Raw genomic sequence first — 14,951 nt, forward strand, 5'->3', positions numbered from 1 at the left:
TCCCCAACCAGGAGCTTTCTATCTGCAACCCAAGATACACAAACCTAGAAAACACAGGCAACCCATCATTTCAAGCATTGGCATGCTTACAACAGGATTATCTGGCTATATCGACTCCCTCCTCAGACCCTATGCTACCAGCATTGCTAGTTACTGCCGACTGACTTCCTGAGGAAACTTCAAAATATCAGTAATCTACCTGGAAATACCATCCTGGCCATTATGGATGTAGAAGCCCTTTACACCAACATTCCACATGAAGACGGATTACAGGCCACCAGGAACACCATCCCCGATGACACCAATGCACCCTCACACACACACCCCAAAAAATAGTAGCAAAACTCGTTGAGCCAATAAATAAATAAATAAATAAGGAACTGAGCGGGGCAGCAAAACTTGATGGGAGGGGAGGCTGGGTCGCCTCATGCCCCCCTGGAATTTCTTCATGCCCCCCCCAACCTATGGTCTAGTTTTTAGGTGCTTATAGATTATCAGTTTGCCTGTTACATACCAGCTCGGTTTTCCCTTTGATAGTATATACCCACTGCTTCCTTTTGTTCCTCCCCTCCTATTCCCCCCCTTCATCCCTATTTATTTTGGTTCAGGACATACAACACTCTGGTTATTTGAAAAAGTGGGCTGTGCCCATGAAAGCTCATGATACCATCCATCTGTTTAGTTCATCTTTAAAGTGCTACTATACTATTTGTTGTTTTTAAAGTTTATTGAAATGTAATTGTTTTCCTTTGTCCCTTTAAACAAGTGTGTGTACCATGAAATCAGAAACAAAAACAAACAGGAAAAGGAAAGATTAAAAAAAAATCCTTCTGTGAAAAACAGAAGTTGTGATGAGGTTGAAATGACCCCAGGAAACATGATTCATGGCTCAGGCCCTGGCAGGAAGAGAGGGTCATAAGAAATGAATGAATGAAGGTGAAGATCCCTTTTTCTTGGCAGTAGTGGTGGCTCATGAGACCCCAATTTAGTCTTCCCTCTCCCCCCAATCTAGGAACATAAGAATGGCTATTCTGAGTCAGACCAAAGGTTTATCCTATCTCCTGACAGTGGCCAATGCCAGATGCCCCAGAGGGAGTGAACAGAAACAGGTAATCATCAAACAGGGACCTCTCCTGTCAGTTTCTGGTCCCTGACAATTAGAGGCTAGGAACACCATTCCTACCCATTCTGGCTGATAAATACTGATGCATTTAGCCTCATGAATCCATCTAGTTCTTTTTTAAAACCTGTTAAAGTCCTGGTCTTCACAACATCCTCTGGCAAGAGTTCCACAAGTTGACTGTGCTGCTGAAGAAAAACTTCCTTACAGACTCCTTCTAGATCTTATTGAAGCTGGAGGTTTTAAGGAAGTGTTGGCATTGCAGAATTTTTTTTTGTTTGTGCAAATAACAATTTAGTGCAGGGTGTTTCAAAAGGCCCCCAATGAGGGAGTCTCTGCAGCGTTTGTGATTTCCTTCTTCCATGGACCCCATTTTTTCGCTTGCACTCCGAAGACAGCAGATTTCCTTGCCAGCTCTCCCACCAGCTCAGCTGCTGGGCGGCGCCTCCTGCGGACATTGACCCTGGCCGCTGTCATGCTTCTGCCCAGGTGTGCTCCGACCCTGGCCCTCGGCGAGCTCCCTTTGCGCAGACGGGTCCAAGCCCGCCCTCATTGGCAATGCCCGGCGGACTAGGCTGTGTGCTCGGCGCTCCTGCGGAAGGGCTCGGACGGCCGCTCAGCAGACTCGGTTGGGGGGGTGCAGCTTGGCACTGTGCGCCCCTCTCCCCTCGCCGCCGCCTGGCGAAAGAAGCTGCTCAGGCCGCAGAAGACGGGCAGGGCTGCCAGCCGCACAGCGAGGCAAGCTGGAGTGGAAACAATGTAGCGAGGCGGGGTCACGCTGGAGGACTCGCGATCGCCGGAGACCACCGCACGCGCCACCTATTACTTATAATCCCCGCCTCCGGAGCCAGGCGGCGCGCACTAGCTGCGCTTTGGCGCGAGGCCGTAATTCTCATTGGACACCCCCCCCCCCCCCCAGCGTTCCATTCCCTCGCAACTCTAGGGAACCAGAGCACGTGCTCTTTCGTGTGCTGCTCTCTCGCTCAACAAAAGAGAGGGGGCGGCGGAGGTTTAGTCGTCGCGCACCGGAGTCTCGCGGTTTTCCGGGGAGGGGAGGGTCGGTTGGCTGGCTGGCGGAGCGTGCGCGCGTTCTGATTGGTCGCTGCCAACGTTCTTCGGAGACGGTTTAACTGTAGCAGCCCGCTAGCGCTCAGTGGGAGGAAAACAAAACAAAGGAGCGTAGCGGCGCGAGCTCCGAGATGCCTCAGCCGCCTCTCAGTCCCGAGGGGAGCAGACGCGGGCCCGGACCCCAGTTCCCCTTATGACCCTGGGCCTTGCAGCCGCCGCGGGGAAGACGCCTGGGGAGAGGGAAGAACCCCCTCCTGGCGCACGCGGAGTCGGCCCCCGAGCAAAGCATGAGGGGCCGGTGCAACTAGACCCCAGCTAGCAACGACGGAAGCTACTTCTTGCCCGCGCCAAGCCAGCGCACTCCGGAGGGAGGGAAGGGGGCCACTGCTGCGCGGGGGTCCGGCCTGGGCAGCGGAGCCGGCGGTGAGTACCCAGCCCAGGCGCTCCCCCGCCTCAGTCCGTAGCTATCCGTTGGGTTTCCCCGCCGCATCTCGGCTTTCCGTATAGTCGAGGGGAGAGGAGGAACAGAGGCAACTTTCCGGGCGGGCCCGGACTCGACATGTAGCGCCTGGCGGTGACGGCGGAGCTGCCCCCAGTGGGTATAGTGTGAGGCTTTGCCTCGCTGCGGAGCCACAGGGCGGCTGTAGCCCCCGGCCAGCGCGGTGCCCAGCTGGAGCAGGCTGACTCGGGCGAGCCCTGCTGCGTTGTTTGTGCACCGCGGGGGCGCCGCTGTGGTGCGCTCCGAGGCGGGCAGCTGCGCACACAGGCTGTAGGCTTCGCTGCTGGGGCCGTAGGTCGCTTGGTCGGACTGCAGAGCCCGGCTTGGGGATTCGAACCGTTTTACCCCGCCTCCAATTGCTGCTGCTGCTGCATAACAGCACCGAAAAGCGGGCAGGCTCCTGCGGCTTTTGTGAAAAGTTACACTCTCCTGTACGCCTCTCAGATACTGTTGCAGACGAAAAGCAGCGCTGTGGACACAGGCAGCTTTGCGCGCTGATACCGAGAAATAAAACACATTTGTAAAACGAGCTTGAAGAGGGGCCAGAAGAATAATCGCTTGTTATTTTAAAACTTTCCCCGTAGGGAAATCAAAATCGATCTGTGGAGTTAACTTTCGGCTCGATGGTATTGCAGTTTATCTAGCCACTGGGTACTAAAAATCAAGAATGCGATTTAATAATTGTGATGAATTGGCCATGTGATTTTGCTTAAGCTGAACACGTGTAACAGGGTATCCGATTAAATTGTTTTTCTCTCGCGTTTCTTTAAGAAAGAAAAAAATTAATTTAATCGCAGTGAACGATATATGTACATTTTTTTTAAAAAAAATAACAAACCTGTCCTGGTTATTGGTGTCAGACAAACGCTCATCTCTCCCCTCCCTCTTTGTACGGAATGAATTAATAGGAAGGCCTCTTAAATAGTCAGGAGCTTTGAGTTAACGTTTCTAATTTATTTTATTCTTTACAATTTCTGGTGTGAACTTTGAGTTGATCTTATTAGTATTGGTGAGAGAACTGTCTAAACAGTTATTCAGCTGAATTAAGTACTAAGTTGTCAAGAAACCAATCTTGATTCACTAATATCTAAAGCTTCAGAGGAGTAGCCAAGTTAGTCTGTAACTAACTTATACTATATCCAATTTAGCTATGAATTTCTTTAAGTACTGAGATGTTGCTGATGTAACAGCCAAACTTAAACACATTTCAGAACAAGAATAGATTTGATCTTTGAAAACATGAAAGAGGAGTCAGTAGTTTACCCACAATTCTTTAGAGAAATGTCTGCAAAAATAAACTGTTAACATTTCTCATTGCTATTTTTATGCAAATGGCATATTTATGTAGTTGGTAAAAGTTTTAAATAGTTATGTCAGCTACTAACTTTTGTGTTAAGAAAGATTAAGATGTTCTGTTACATCTGAAATTTCAGTGCTAATGGTGGTTAGCCTGGTGGTGTATAATAGTACTGTCCTTAGACTGTATCTGTTTTAACATGCTTCCTTTCATTGTTTGTTTACACATCCGGGACCAAAGTAGGGATGTGGATTAGGATTGGTTGATAGTTGGCTACCAAATTTGGACATCCCATTCAGTGATGTCATGCTGCTAGATGGCGGCAGAACTGAAATTACATGATGAAATGTAGGAATTGTACATTCAGATTTAAATGCTAAGTTTCTTTAAGTAGTTAATGTGCTGTTTGTTTTAAGAACTGTAAACACTGCCAGCCTGCAAAAATGGATGGAAAAGCAGTATCAGTAGATAGTAAATACAAGGTGAAACAGAATTATCTTTAGAATTGCCCTCCCTCATGTATTTTTAAACTTACATTTAATGATTTTTGAATAATAAGAACCATTCTTTACTCTGAACATTTTTGCAGCTGGCCCTCATTTCTGTTGCCAGATAATTGTGTGGAGATGAAATATTAACCCATAAGCAGACATTTAAAGTATGTATGGATTCTCTTGAGATGGTTTGACTCCTAGATCTTGCCATGGTATCTGTATATGCTCAAATGTAAGCATAGTTTATGCATGGTTTCTAAGAGTTATAACTTTTTACATTACTAGGAGGAGGGCAAAATGAAGATTTTTGGTCCTGATTATAAATATAATTATCAGTAACCTAGGAAAAATAGCTAATGTTTGAAGTATTCTAAAGGCTTGTCCTTCCTGATTCAAATATGCAATAGTTTAAAAGATGGCTAGACTGTAATAAGAACGGCCATAGTGGGTCAGACCAATGGTCCATCCCAGTATCCTATCTTGGCCAATCCCAGGTGCCCTAGAGCAGTGGTCCCCAACGTCGTGCCCGTGGGCGCCATGGCGCCCACTGGGGCATTTATGTGCGCCCGCCGAAACATCTGGGCTGCCCCGGCGCACGGCACATGCATGGTGCCGGCCCCGGGTGCGTGCCGCATGGGCGGCCCCTGCCCCAGGCGCATGGTGCATGTACGGTGCCAGCCCAGGGCACATGGGCAGCGCCAGCCCACGACACATGGTGCATGCACGGTGCCAGCCCAGGGCTCATGGGCAGCGCCAGCACAGGGCACATGGGCAGCACCTGCCCTGGGCACGCAGCACATGCACGGTGCTGGCCCTGGGCTCAGGGCGTGTGGGCGGCCCCACCCCCGGAACCGTCGCGTGTGAGCGGCCCCGTCCCCGGACGCCTGGCACGTGAGTGGCCCCGCCCCTGGGCGCTTGGCAGCCACGGAAGGTTGGGGACCACTGCCCTAGAGGGAGGAAACACAACAGGTAATCCTCACGTGATCTCTCCCTAGGCACCCATCTCCAAAAAAACAGAGGCTAGGGACACCATTCCTACCCATCCTGGCTAATAGCCATTGATGGACCTAACTTCCATGAATTTATCTAGCTCTTTTGGAACCCTGTTAAAGTCCTAGCTTTCACCACATCCTCTGGCAGACTTTTATTTGCAGACTTATGTTCATATATTATGCTTGTATGTTTATTCTATAATCTCTTGCTTGCTAATCAAGAAAAGAGATTAAGTATCCCAATGTGTTTTAGGATTGTATGATTTTTTTTTTTTATTTTTTTATTTTTTTTTTTGAGGAGCGCTTGGGGCCATGTTTTCTAACTTTCATAAGGAGTAATAGATACAATTTTATATTTTCTCCTTAATATTTAGTGGCTTTTTTTCTTTTTACAGCTGTGAAGTAGAGTGCTTTTCAACAGGGAAAAATACATTGAAGTCATGTGGTTTGTGCATCTTTGCCCCAGAGAAACAATTTCTATTTTAACTAGGAAGTAAAAGTCTTTGCTCAGAGGGTTTTTATTTAACTCTCCATGTTTTCCCAGTGTGATTCATATTTTGAAAACAAATTACAGTAAAATTCAGAACTTTCTTAAAATCAGTCTAGCTAATACCTCGAGGTCAGTGGTCCCCAACCTTTTGTGGCTGCTGGGCTTCCGGGGGAAGAGCTGCTCACGCACCGGGCTTCCAGGGGAGGGGCCACTCACGTGCCCTAAGCCCAGGGCCGGTACTGCGCATGTGCTGCACGCCTGGGGCAGGGGCCACCACGCATGTGCTACGCGCCAGGGAGGGGCCAGCCCAGATGTTTCGGTGGGTGCACATAAATGTCCCAGCGGGCGCCATGGCACCCGTGGGCACCGCATTGGGGACCACTGCTCTAGGTGCCTGTAACTGTTGTCAAATCAAGAATGAAATATTAGGTTAAAGGAGTGTGAGCTGGTAAAGTGCTTTTATGACAATCTTATAGACAGAATCTGTATTCCACCTAACATTGAGGTTCTGCGCTGCATAAATTTTTTTAATGGGGAAAACCAAAATGAACAGAAGCAAATGGCATTCTTCACTAATCGCATACTGAATGAGTGCCCCCAAACAGAATGGGAGGAACACTGTCTTGTACTAATTCATAAGAAAATAGTTCCTGCCTGGAAGGGCATAGCACCTAAAGGCTAAATTATTGGTTGAGAGGGGAAATTTCAGGCTATATCATCATAGTTTACATGCTTTTTTTACTTTGTGTTTGAATGAGGGAGAATGGATGGGGAAAATAGATCAACCACACTCTAGAGCAGTGTTTCCCAATTGATTCTCTGTAGAACCCTGGGATTCCGCGAAGCGAAAGCAAGGGTTCTGCGAAGAGCCAGCACTCCAGTGCCCCCTCTTAAAGAGATTCAACACTTTGGTCATCTGAAGAAGTGGGCTGTGCCCACGAAAGCTCATGATTCCATCTACATGTTTTGTTAGTCTGTACAGGATGAACTTAAAAAACAACAAATAGTCTGGTAGCACTTTAAAGACTAACTCGACTACCCCCCTGAAACTTTCTAGAGCAGTGTTTCCCAATTTTATTTGGCCACGGAACCACTAGGGCTGCCTTAAAAAACAAAACCAAAATACCCCGCCGTGGTTCTGTCTTTTTGAGAAGAGGTGGGAGAGTGCTGTCTCTTTGCAGAACCCTTGCTTTCACTTCATGGAACCACAGGGTTCCACAGAGCAGCAATTGGGAAACATTGGTTTAGGGTGATGCTTACCTGATAACCTTTCACGTCCCTATTACCAATGAGATCCTTTCCATTCTACAATCCTCATCTTTTGCCATTCTTGTCCATCTTTAAAAACTCTTTTGAGAAACGGGCCTTATGTTCTTTTTATTCTCACTTTTCATAAAGCTCCTAAAAAGAACCAGAAAAATGAGCTCTTGCATTGGCTCTTTTATTTCAATACTTGTGTTATTCATCCACTGTACCAACCACCTAATGATTGGTGGCATAATAGGTAATCTTTTGTACAACATCACTGAATTAGTAGTTTCCTTGCTTGGATTGTTCAGTTGCTTTGAGCCACATAATATATTGTTATATTTTTGTTAACACATCTGTAACTTCGCTTTCCAAGGCAGAAGATAATTGAGAAGAGTAGCCTTCATTCTTTGTAGATTTATATAAAATGTTGTAGTGTATGAAGTATGGTATTTCCTTTAAGGAGATCTTAAGATCAAGAATATGTACAGCATTTTGATCATAAGAATTTTAGATATTAAGATTATTTTGGTAGAGGCAGGGAAAAATCTAATAGTTGAAAAGACTGACTAATCTTGGTGGACAAGAGATAATTTTATAGCTGGGGAATAATCTGATTTCAAAATTATACAAATTCTTGGTCAGGATTTAATTGCATGTATATATCACATTTGATTTAAGTCCAGTGCTTGTGAAATGCATAGGAAATTGAACACATAATGCCTGGGTCCTGAAGTTTATCTTGGATAGTATCAAGTGCAGGTTTCTTTCACTACTTTCATTTATTTTAGGGCAGGGGTCAGCAACCTTTTCAAACCAAAGAGCCAAACTACATCATAATTCAGAACCAGAATGCCCATTTACATGACTGAAAATATACATTATTATTAAGTGACAAAATTATTAAAAATAGCATAAATGAAACCGTGTACTCACAGACTTTATTAATGGGACTTCTGCTGCTGCATCTTTTTGCACTTTTCTTTGAAGTTTACATCATAACTGGTCAAATCCAGCTTCATGCATGCATTCAGGCGGTCTTCTGTCAGTGTTATGGTAGGGCCCTGGGAATGTGGGAGGTACAGGAGTCAGCGTTGTTGGTGTATGAGGGGCTCAGGGCATGGGTTTGGGGTGTGTGGGAGGTGCAGGAGGTAGAGCAGGGTGCCACAAGTGGGAAATGGAGTAAGTGGGGAGACCCCTGAGACCCGATAACCTTACTTGGCCAGGGTTGGACTGCTGCACCCGTACAGCAGAGGCTGGACAAGGGACTGGGCCAGAATCACCACCGCTGGATCATGGCCTCCTTTCCTACCTGGGCCAGAGAAGAAGGGGTGGGCCCTCCATTGCCTGCCCTTCCTGCAGCCAGATGAGGGCTGGACCACACAATCCACCTCATGGTTGAAGCTGGTCAAGCTACTGCAGGAAAAGTCACACTGCAGCCTTGGCCCTAGGTCTGGGAGCAGCCAGGCAGCCTCACGTGGCCCACCCTGGCCACAGCTCCAGGCCTGGGGAAGAGCTGAAGGTGGAACCAGGGCTGCATGGTAATTGGCTGGCTGGCTGCTCCTGAGGCAGGGTTGTGTAGAGGAGCCAGGGCTGTGCTGCAGTTGCTCCTGGGGCTGCATTCTGACCCTGGCCCCAGGAAAAGCCACGCAGCAGCCCAGCTCCGGCACCTGAGGCAGCCAAATATGCCAAAAGGGCCATATTTGGTGCCCTACTGAGCCATATTTTGCTTCTGAAGCATATGTTGCTTATACCTGTTCTAGTGACTACCAGAGCTGTTGAAAACCTAGTTCAGTCTTCATTTGAGTAATTTGCCTTCTAAGTTTTGAAATGCAAGAAACTAGATGAATGTACTTATAAGCTATTCCTGTCATCTAAAAAGTTGTCTTTTCTGTTTACCTGCAGATTGTGACTGTTTCTCTTGTGGCATCTGTGTGGAAAGTGCCACACACGCTCCAGAACAACAACGGCTTTTGCTTGCATTTTCCAGTGTTTTCTTTGTCAGCAAGTTCAGCAACATTGTAATTCAAGTGCCAGCCCTGAGCTGAGTGAGGAGCCACCGGCTGAGATGGTAAAAATGACAAAATCAAAAACATTCCAAGCTTACCTTCCAAACTGCCACCGAACCTACAGCTGTATCCACTGCAGAGCCCATCTAGCCAATCATGATGAATTGATTTCCAAGGCAAGTGATTTATTTAGAGACATCATATGGGTTTTTTTAACCAAAATTATTGCCACTGGGTCAGCACTTCAAATAAATGATATAAATCTGATGCATACTTCAAAGTATCTTCTCAACAGCTCTGTTTGTGGGGCATAAAAGCAGTGTATTGAGGAATGGATGTTTTCTGGAATCTTTATGTAAAGCTGTACCTTGGCAAAAAAACCCCACCCCACCTCACCCTAATAACAGGTAGGTGCTACTTTTTGAGATATGACTGATCTTTACTAGAGATATCAAAATGCATTTAAACATGTAACCATTGAAAACTTCAGCAATTACACTTGGGCTGCAGTTAGCTCCCCATGAGCTAGTGTGCATGGGAAGCTGGCTTCCCTGTGTGTACTGAGAGCCTGCCTGTAACTGTGAAGGTTAACCAATGAACTCAGGCTCATCAGTTGACCATGTACCTTGGTTCACTTTCACATCTCTAGCCTTTACCAATCAAGACTAGATGTGATAAGTTTGCTTAGAAAGGAAACTGTCTGATGGAAATATAGGGCTCAGGATTAGGAAATTATTCTTAATTAAATATATTCAAAAGATTCTCTAGTGTAGAGAGGTCATCAAATTAGCTGGTATTACACAATTCAGTGGATCAACATGGAATCCATCACTACATTTTCTAAGCCTTTCCTTCTCTCTCATTAGTACTGTGATCACCAACAGGTCGATCGCGATCAACTGGTTGATTGCGAGGCCTCAACCAGTCGATTGCGAGGCGTCCTGTCCACCCTGCCCCCATTTCTCTCCCACCCCGGAGAAGCCCCACTACCTACCTCAAGTGAAAATGGAGGTAGTGTAGGCTTCCCAGGGATGGACAGAAGTCCTGCAGCTTAGCGCCACTTCCGGCGATTCTGGAAGTAGCACTAGCTGCTCTGCCAGGTGTACTGTGGGAGGGAGCATCAGCTCCCTGCACCGCACAGGAGGGGTGAGTCAGCCCCGGGAGAGGCGCGCGTGGGGCTTCCCTGTGCTGGGTGGGTCGGCCTCGGGGCAGGCGCGCGGGGCTTCCCTGCACCGGGGGGGGTCGGCCCCGGGGCAGGCGTGTGCGCGCGGGAGGCTTTCCTGCCCTGGGGGGGTTGGCCCCAGGGCAGGCGCATGCTGATTTCCCTCGGGGGGAATCCTGGGAGGAGGCAGATGCAGGGGACTCTGTGCTTCCGCTCACACCCCACTCCCTAGCCACAAAACGCTGTCCCCCCTCCCCTTCCCGAACGTTGTCCCCAGCCACAAAAATCTGTCCCCACTCCCCAATCCCCACTCCCCTAACGCTGTCCCCACTCCCCTGTCCCTAGCCACAAAACTCTGTCCCCACTCCTCTGTCCCCACTCCCACTCCTCTGTTCCCAGCTACAGAGCTCTGTCCCTATTCCTGTCCCCACCGGCAGAAACCTGTCCCCACTGGCACTCTGTCCTATGCTGCAGAACCCTGTCCTCTGCCCTCCCAGTACCCTGTTCCCTCTTCCCTGCCCCCCCACCACAGAACTGTCCCCACAAAATGTATAATTATAAATGCTTCATTTTAGATTTAAATAGCATGAATAAAAAACATTTATTTCATAACTATAAACACGTGATTTTAATTTTATACATAATTTAAAAAAACTGTTTATCAGTGTGTAAGTAAGGGCTGGGGATAGCAAGTGATGGACAGGAGGAGAATAGAGAGGGCGGGGCTTCAAGGAAGAGGCAGGGCTTGAAGGAAGGGGCGGGGCAGTAGATCTTCGCCTGTTCTGAGATTTAAAAAGTGATCTTGGGTGTTAAAAGGTTGGAGACCACTGCATTAGTATATATCCTATATATACTTCAGACAGTTTTATGGCTGTTTATTGGGGGAAAGGATGGAACTTTCTTCACTAATAGTGTCTCTTCAAAGGTAGAGGGGTGGAACCTGAGAACATCCTTCCTGGGGCCATCTTTTATTTCTTTTCATTTTTCTCTTTCCTGCACGATCATCACCCTCTGTTGCTCATGCCTGCTGGTATCTATAGCAGCATTGAAGCAAATCTGCTTCCTTGAGCAATCTCAGGTAGTAAAGAAGCCATTCTTAAGGACTTTCATTGTTCTCTAGTCCTGTGCAGAGGTCTGGGGTGGGAAGGTGGTCCTTGAGCAACATACACCTAAATCTTTTGTGCTCCTCAGCTCCCTCCAGATCTCCTGGGAGCAGACGACAATTTGGGCTCCAAATACAAATGCTAGCAGTTTTTGCTGGATTATTGATTTTAGATATCCTCTTGCAGGCTTGTTCGTCTCCTCTTTTCCTTCTCCTGTTCTTCTTCTCTCCCTCCCCCACCCCCCCCCACCCCAAAAAAGAAAGCATGAGTGATGTTCTGTGCTAATGCCCACAACAGGAGATGTGCATGATCAAATGCAAAACATTGAAACTGACTATATACAAAGAGCTGTCAAAAGCATAAGTTTATTAAACTCAGAAGAGATTCAAAGCCTATATTTTTAAAAGCTCTTTATTTCAGTAACTTTTAGTTTTAGTAATTGTAAATATTGCTTTTTAAAAAATTGTAGTAAAATACAGACAGCCATGTGACTCAAATTGACTGTGTAATGGGTTATTTGCTCACTACTCCAGTGTTTCTTGCAAGCCATGTTAAGAATTAGCTCTCTGCTGGCTCCCTGAATCTGGGACTCGCATCGCTCTCCTTCTTCCAGGAGACTGACAGTCCTCAGGCCTTCCATTTGACTTAGCAACAAACTACTTCCTCAGGTCTAGCCACTTTTTGCAGAGGCAAACAGTAGTCCATAGGAGCCACTCCTCATTGGCACAACTCCAGCTCACATCGACACCCAGGGACACTCTAGGGCAGCAGCCTCACATTGAGTCTCCTTCAACCCCCGCCATCCGTTTCCCTGGGCTGCTTCCCATAGCCCTCGTACCTTCTCTGCCACTGTATTAGGCTTTGAGCCAGTCAAGCTGGAGTTCCCTCTGACTTTCCTGACCCTACCCAGCATGGATGTATCCAAAGTACTTCTCTTGGTAGGCAGTCTTTCTTGCTTGACATCTAGGGAGACACTCCCGTTTGCTGTTCTGAGCAGCCTTTCTTATGTGGCTCTCTCTAGTCCTCATTGACTGCTTTAACAAGTCTTCCCTCATTGGCTATCTTAGTAAGACTTCTTCCCATTGGTGAGCATTCCTTGCAACCACTCTGAGGGTTGCTTTAATCTCCCCCTCTCCCAAATACCTGTGTGGGGTAGTCATTTTTCAACACACATTGGATGGGAGGGGGATAATAAGAACTGCCTTTTCTTCAACGCTATTATAAATTTCAGAGACATGACTTCATTATTCAGCACACTGTAAGTGGAAAGGTAGATCTGAATAACAAGGAGAAGGAATGTTATCCATATCTATGGAGTTACTGGTAATTATATTTCATACTAAACAGAGGAGGAACATGATAAGCTTTACCAGCAAAAAAGAAAATGGAGTACTGAACTTTCAAGAAAAAATAAGATCCACCACAATCGAACACATCCAGTAATCTAAATGGGATGTAACAAGCTTTTCATTTTGACAGTATTAAGGTTTACCACAATTTCCAGATGGGCAAATTGGGTTTTGAAAGAGGTCTTGATAATCAGGGCTTGACAATTAATGTAATTGTCATCTGCATGCGCAGCGTGAGGTTTCATACAGCTGGCGATCAGGGCTCGCTGCTGCTTGTCGAGCCCTGTTGATGATAATATCCTTTGAAAATATGATCCTGTTGGATAAGAGAAACATACTACAACTTTCAGTTGTCTAGAAAAGATTAAAAACCTGACACCTTAAAACTTTGAAGCGGGGTTTTTGAGTGTATGGAGATTTAAAAAAAATAATTCTAAGTCCTGTGTGTTCAAATATATTTGTCCTAAGCAATGTACTGTAGCCAGGAATAATTCAGATAAAAGGCATTGTTTAATAAAGATTTTGTATTCTCCAGTGAAGATTTCTTATTAAAAAAAAAAAAAAAAAAAGATACCAATCTACCAATATTTTAAAATTTAGTGAGTTCTCAAAATCAGAATTATGGCCAGCATTCTCTGAAATCTGTTTCTCCTGCCTTTTTTATTATTATTATTATTTTATGGTACAGACTGTTGATGTATGTTGTGTCTCAGATCTAGCAATGCATTAAATGTGAGGTGTATTTTTGCTTGTAAATAAAAATGTACTTGACTTTTTTACTGCTTTCTGACATACTGTACAGTTATAGTAAGTAAGTGAAAGGGAAAATGTTCAATTATTTAAATGTGTGTGCGAGAGAGATACTTGGCACAGATAAACATATTGTGTGAACACTTCTACTTTGTGGGCCGGGAGGGGGAGAGCTTTCAGCCCATTCATTCCCAGTATTGAATGTTGTGACCTGTTAGCATCTATGGCTCAGTCCACCCACAGGTAAAATGAAGAGTACACTTCTAACTTAAAAAAATACTGTATCTGTACTCTTAGCATGGAAGGTTAAAACTCCATTTTAAAACAGACCATTCACATGCTTGAATCGTATGTTTAGGCACTGAATTTAGATTTCTAAACAAGCATTATTGATAATTGTAACTTCTCATTCATGCAAACTGTCCCTCCTGGATCTGCCCTCCAATGGAGTGCCCTCTTAAAATGTATATTAATTGAAATAATGGCAACATATATATCTGGTATGTCTGGCAAAAATGGAGATATTTAAAACAAAACAGTTATTTGAAATAATAAAAGGCAACAGGGTAACACTACACTCCAGAGGCAGTTGGTATGCATTTGCAATCTGAAGCTAAAATATTTTACTTTGAATAGAATTGCAATAAATAAATATGCTGTTTCCAGTTAGGAGAGCACAACTAAAATGATGTATCCCTTCATTTTACTGTCAGCAGTTCTGCCAGTCATCTCTGGGCAGTATTTTCCTGCCTGTTGGGGTAGAACTTTCTGTATATTCCTCCGTCCTCCCTGCATCCCTGGGCAACATTTCAATAGAATAATACTTTAAAAAAATCAGCAAGGCATTAGTAACTACTTATAGAAACAATTTGAGCATGACCTTTTTGTGCATTTTGACAGGGAGGAGTTTGTAAGCTGTTTTGGTAATGAGTCCTTTTACTATACTCTGGCTCTTGGAAACACACAAACAAGGACAACTGCAGAGTCAAAGAAGTCTAAGATGGCTAGCATGTGGGTTTCAGTTGGCCTCTTCACAGGTTATGCAAACCTCTTCCATTTAGAAAGAAGAATACCTATCTTCAGCGAAACCACAAAACTGTCTTTACTCCAAATCTGATGGATATGTGAAGACCCGATAGATAAGCTCTCTTGACAGGCAACCCCCAGTACCTCACAACACAGAGGACTCGAATTACAAGAGAGTTTGCTAACCATATTATTAGTAATCTAGAAACCAGAAGGCTTTAGCTGTTTGCTTAACTAAGTACTTACATAAATTGAGACCATCTTTAATAAAATTAAGTAGTCTTCCTCCCTACAGTCTATGAATTAGCTACATTTTACTTTAAAATCCAAATGAAATTAGATAT

The 14,951-nt window shown here is 45.5% G+C and overlaps 1 protein-coding gene across 1 annotated transcript in view; it reads left to right on the forward strand.

Annotated features, from left to right (window-relative positions):
* Positions 1–2,182: 2,182 nt before the first annotated feature.
* Positions 2,183–14,951, forward strand: part of YPEL1 (yippee like 1) — a 54,248-nt gene continuing 41,479 nt past the window's right edge. Inside the window, exons 1-2 of the mRNA XM_075898279.2 lie at positions 2,183–2,611; positions 9,114–9,393. Of these exons, the coding sequence (XP_075754394.1) occupies positions 9,277–9,393 (117 nt within the window). The 5' untranslated portion in view covers positions 2,183–2,611; positions 9,114–9,276. The remainder of the gene's footprint in view (positions 2,612–9,113; positions 9,394–14,951) is intronic.

Source organism: Pelodiscus sinensis, chromosome Z, assembly GCF_052426305.1.
Source record: "Pelodiscus sinensis isolate ZL-2025 chromosome Z, ASM5242630v1, whole genome shotgun sequence".
Lineage (NCBI taxonomy): Eukaryota > Metazoa > Chordata > Testudines > Trionychidae > Pelodiscus > Pelodiscus sinensis.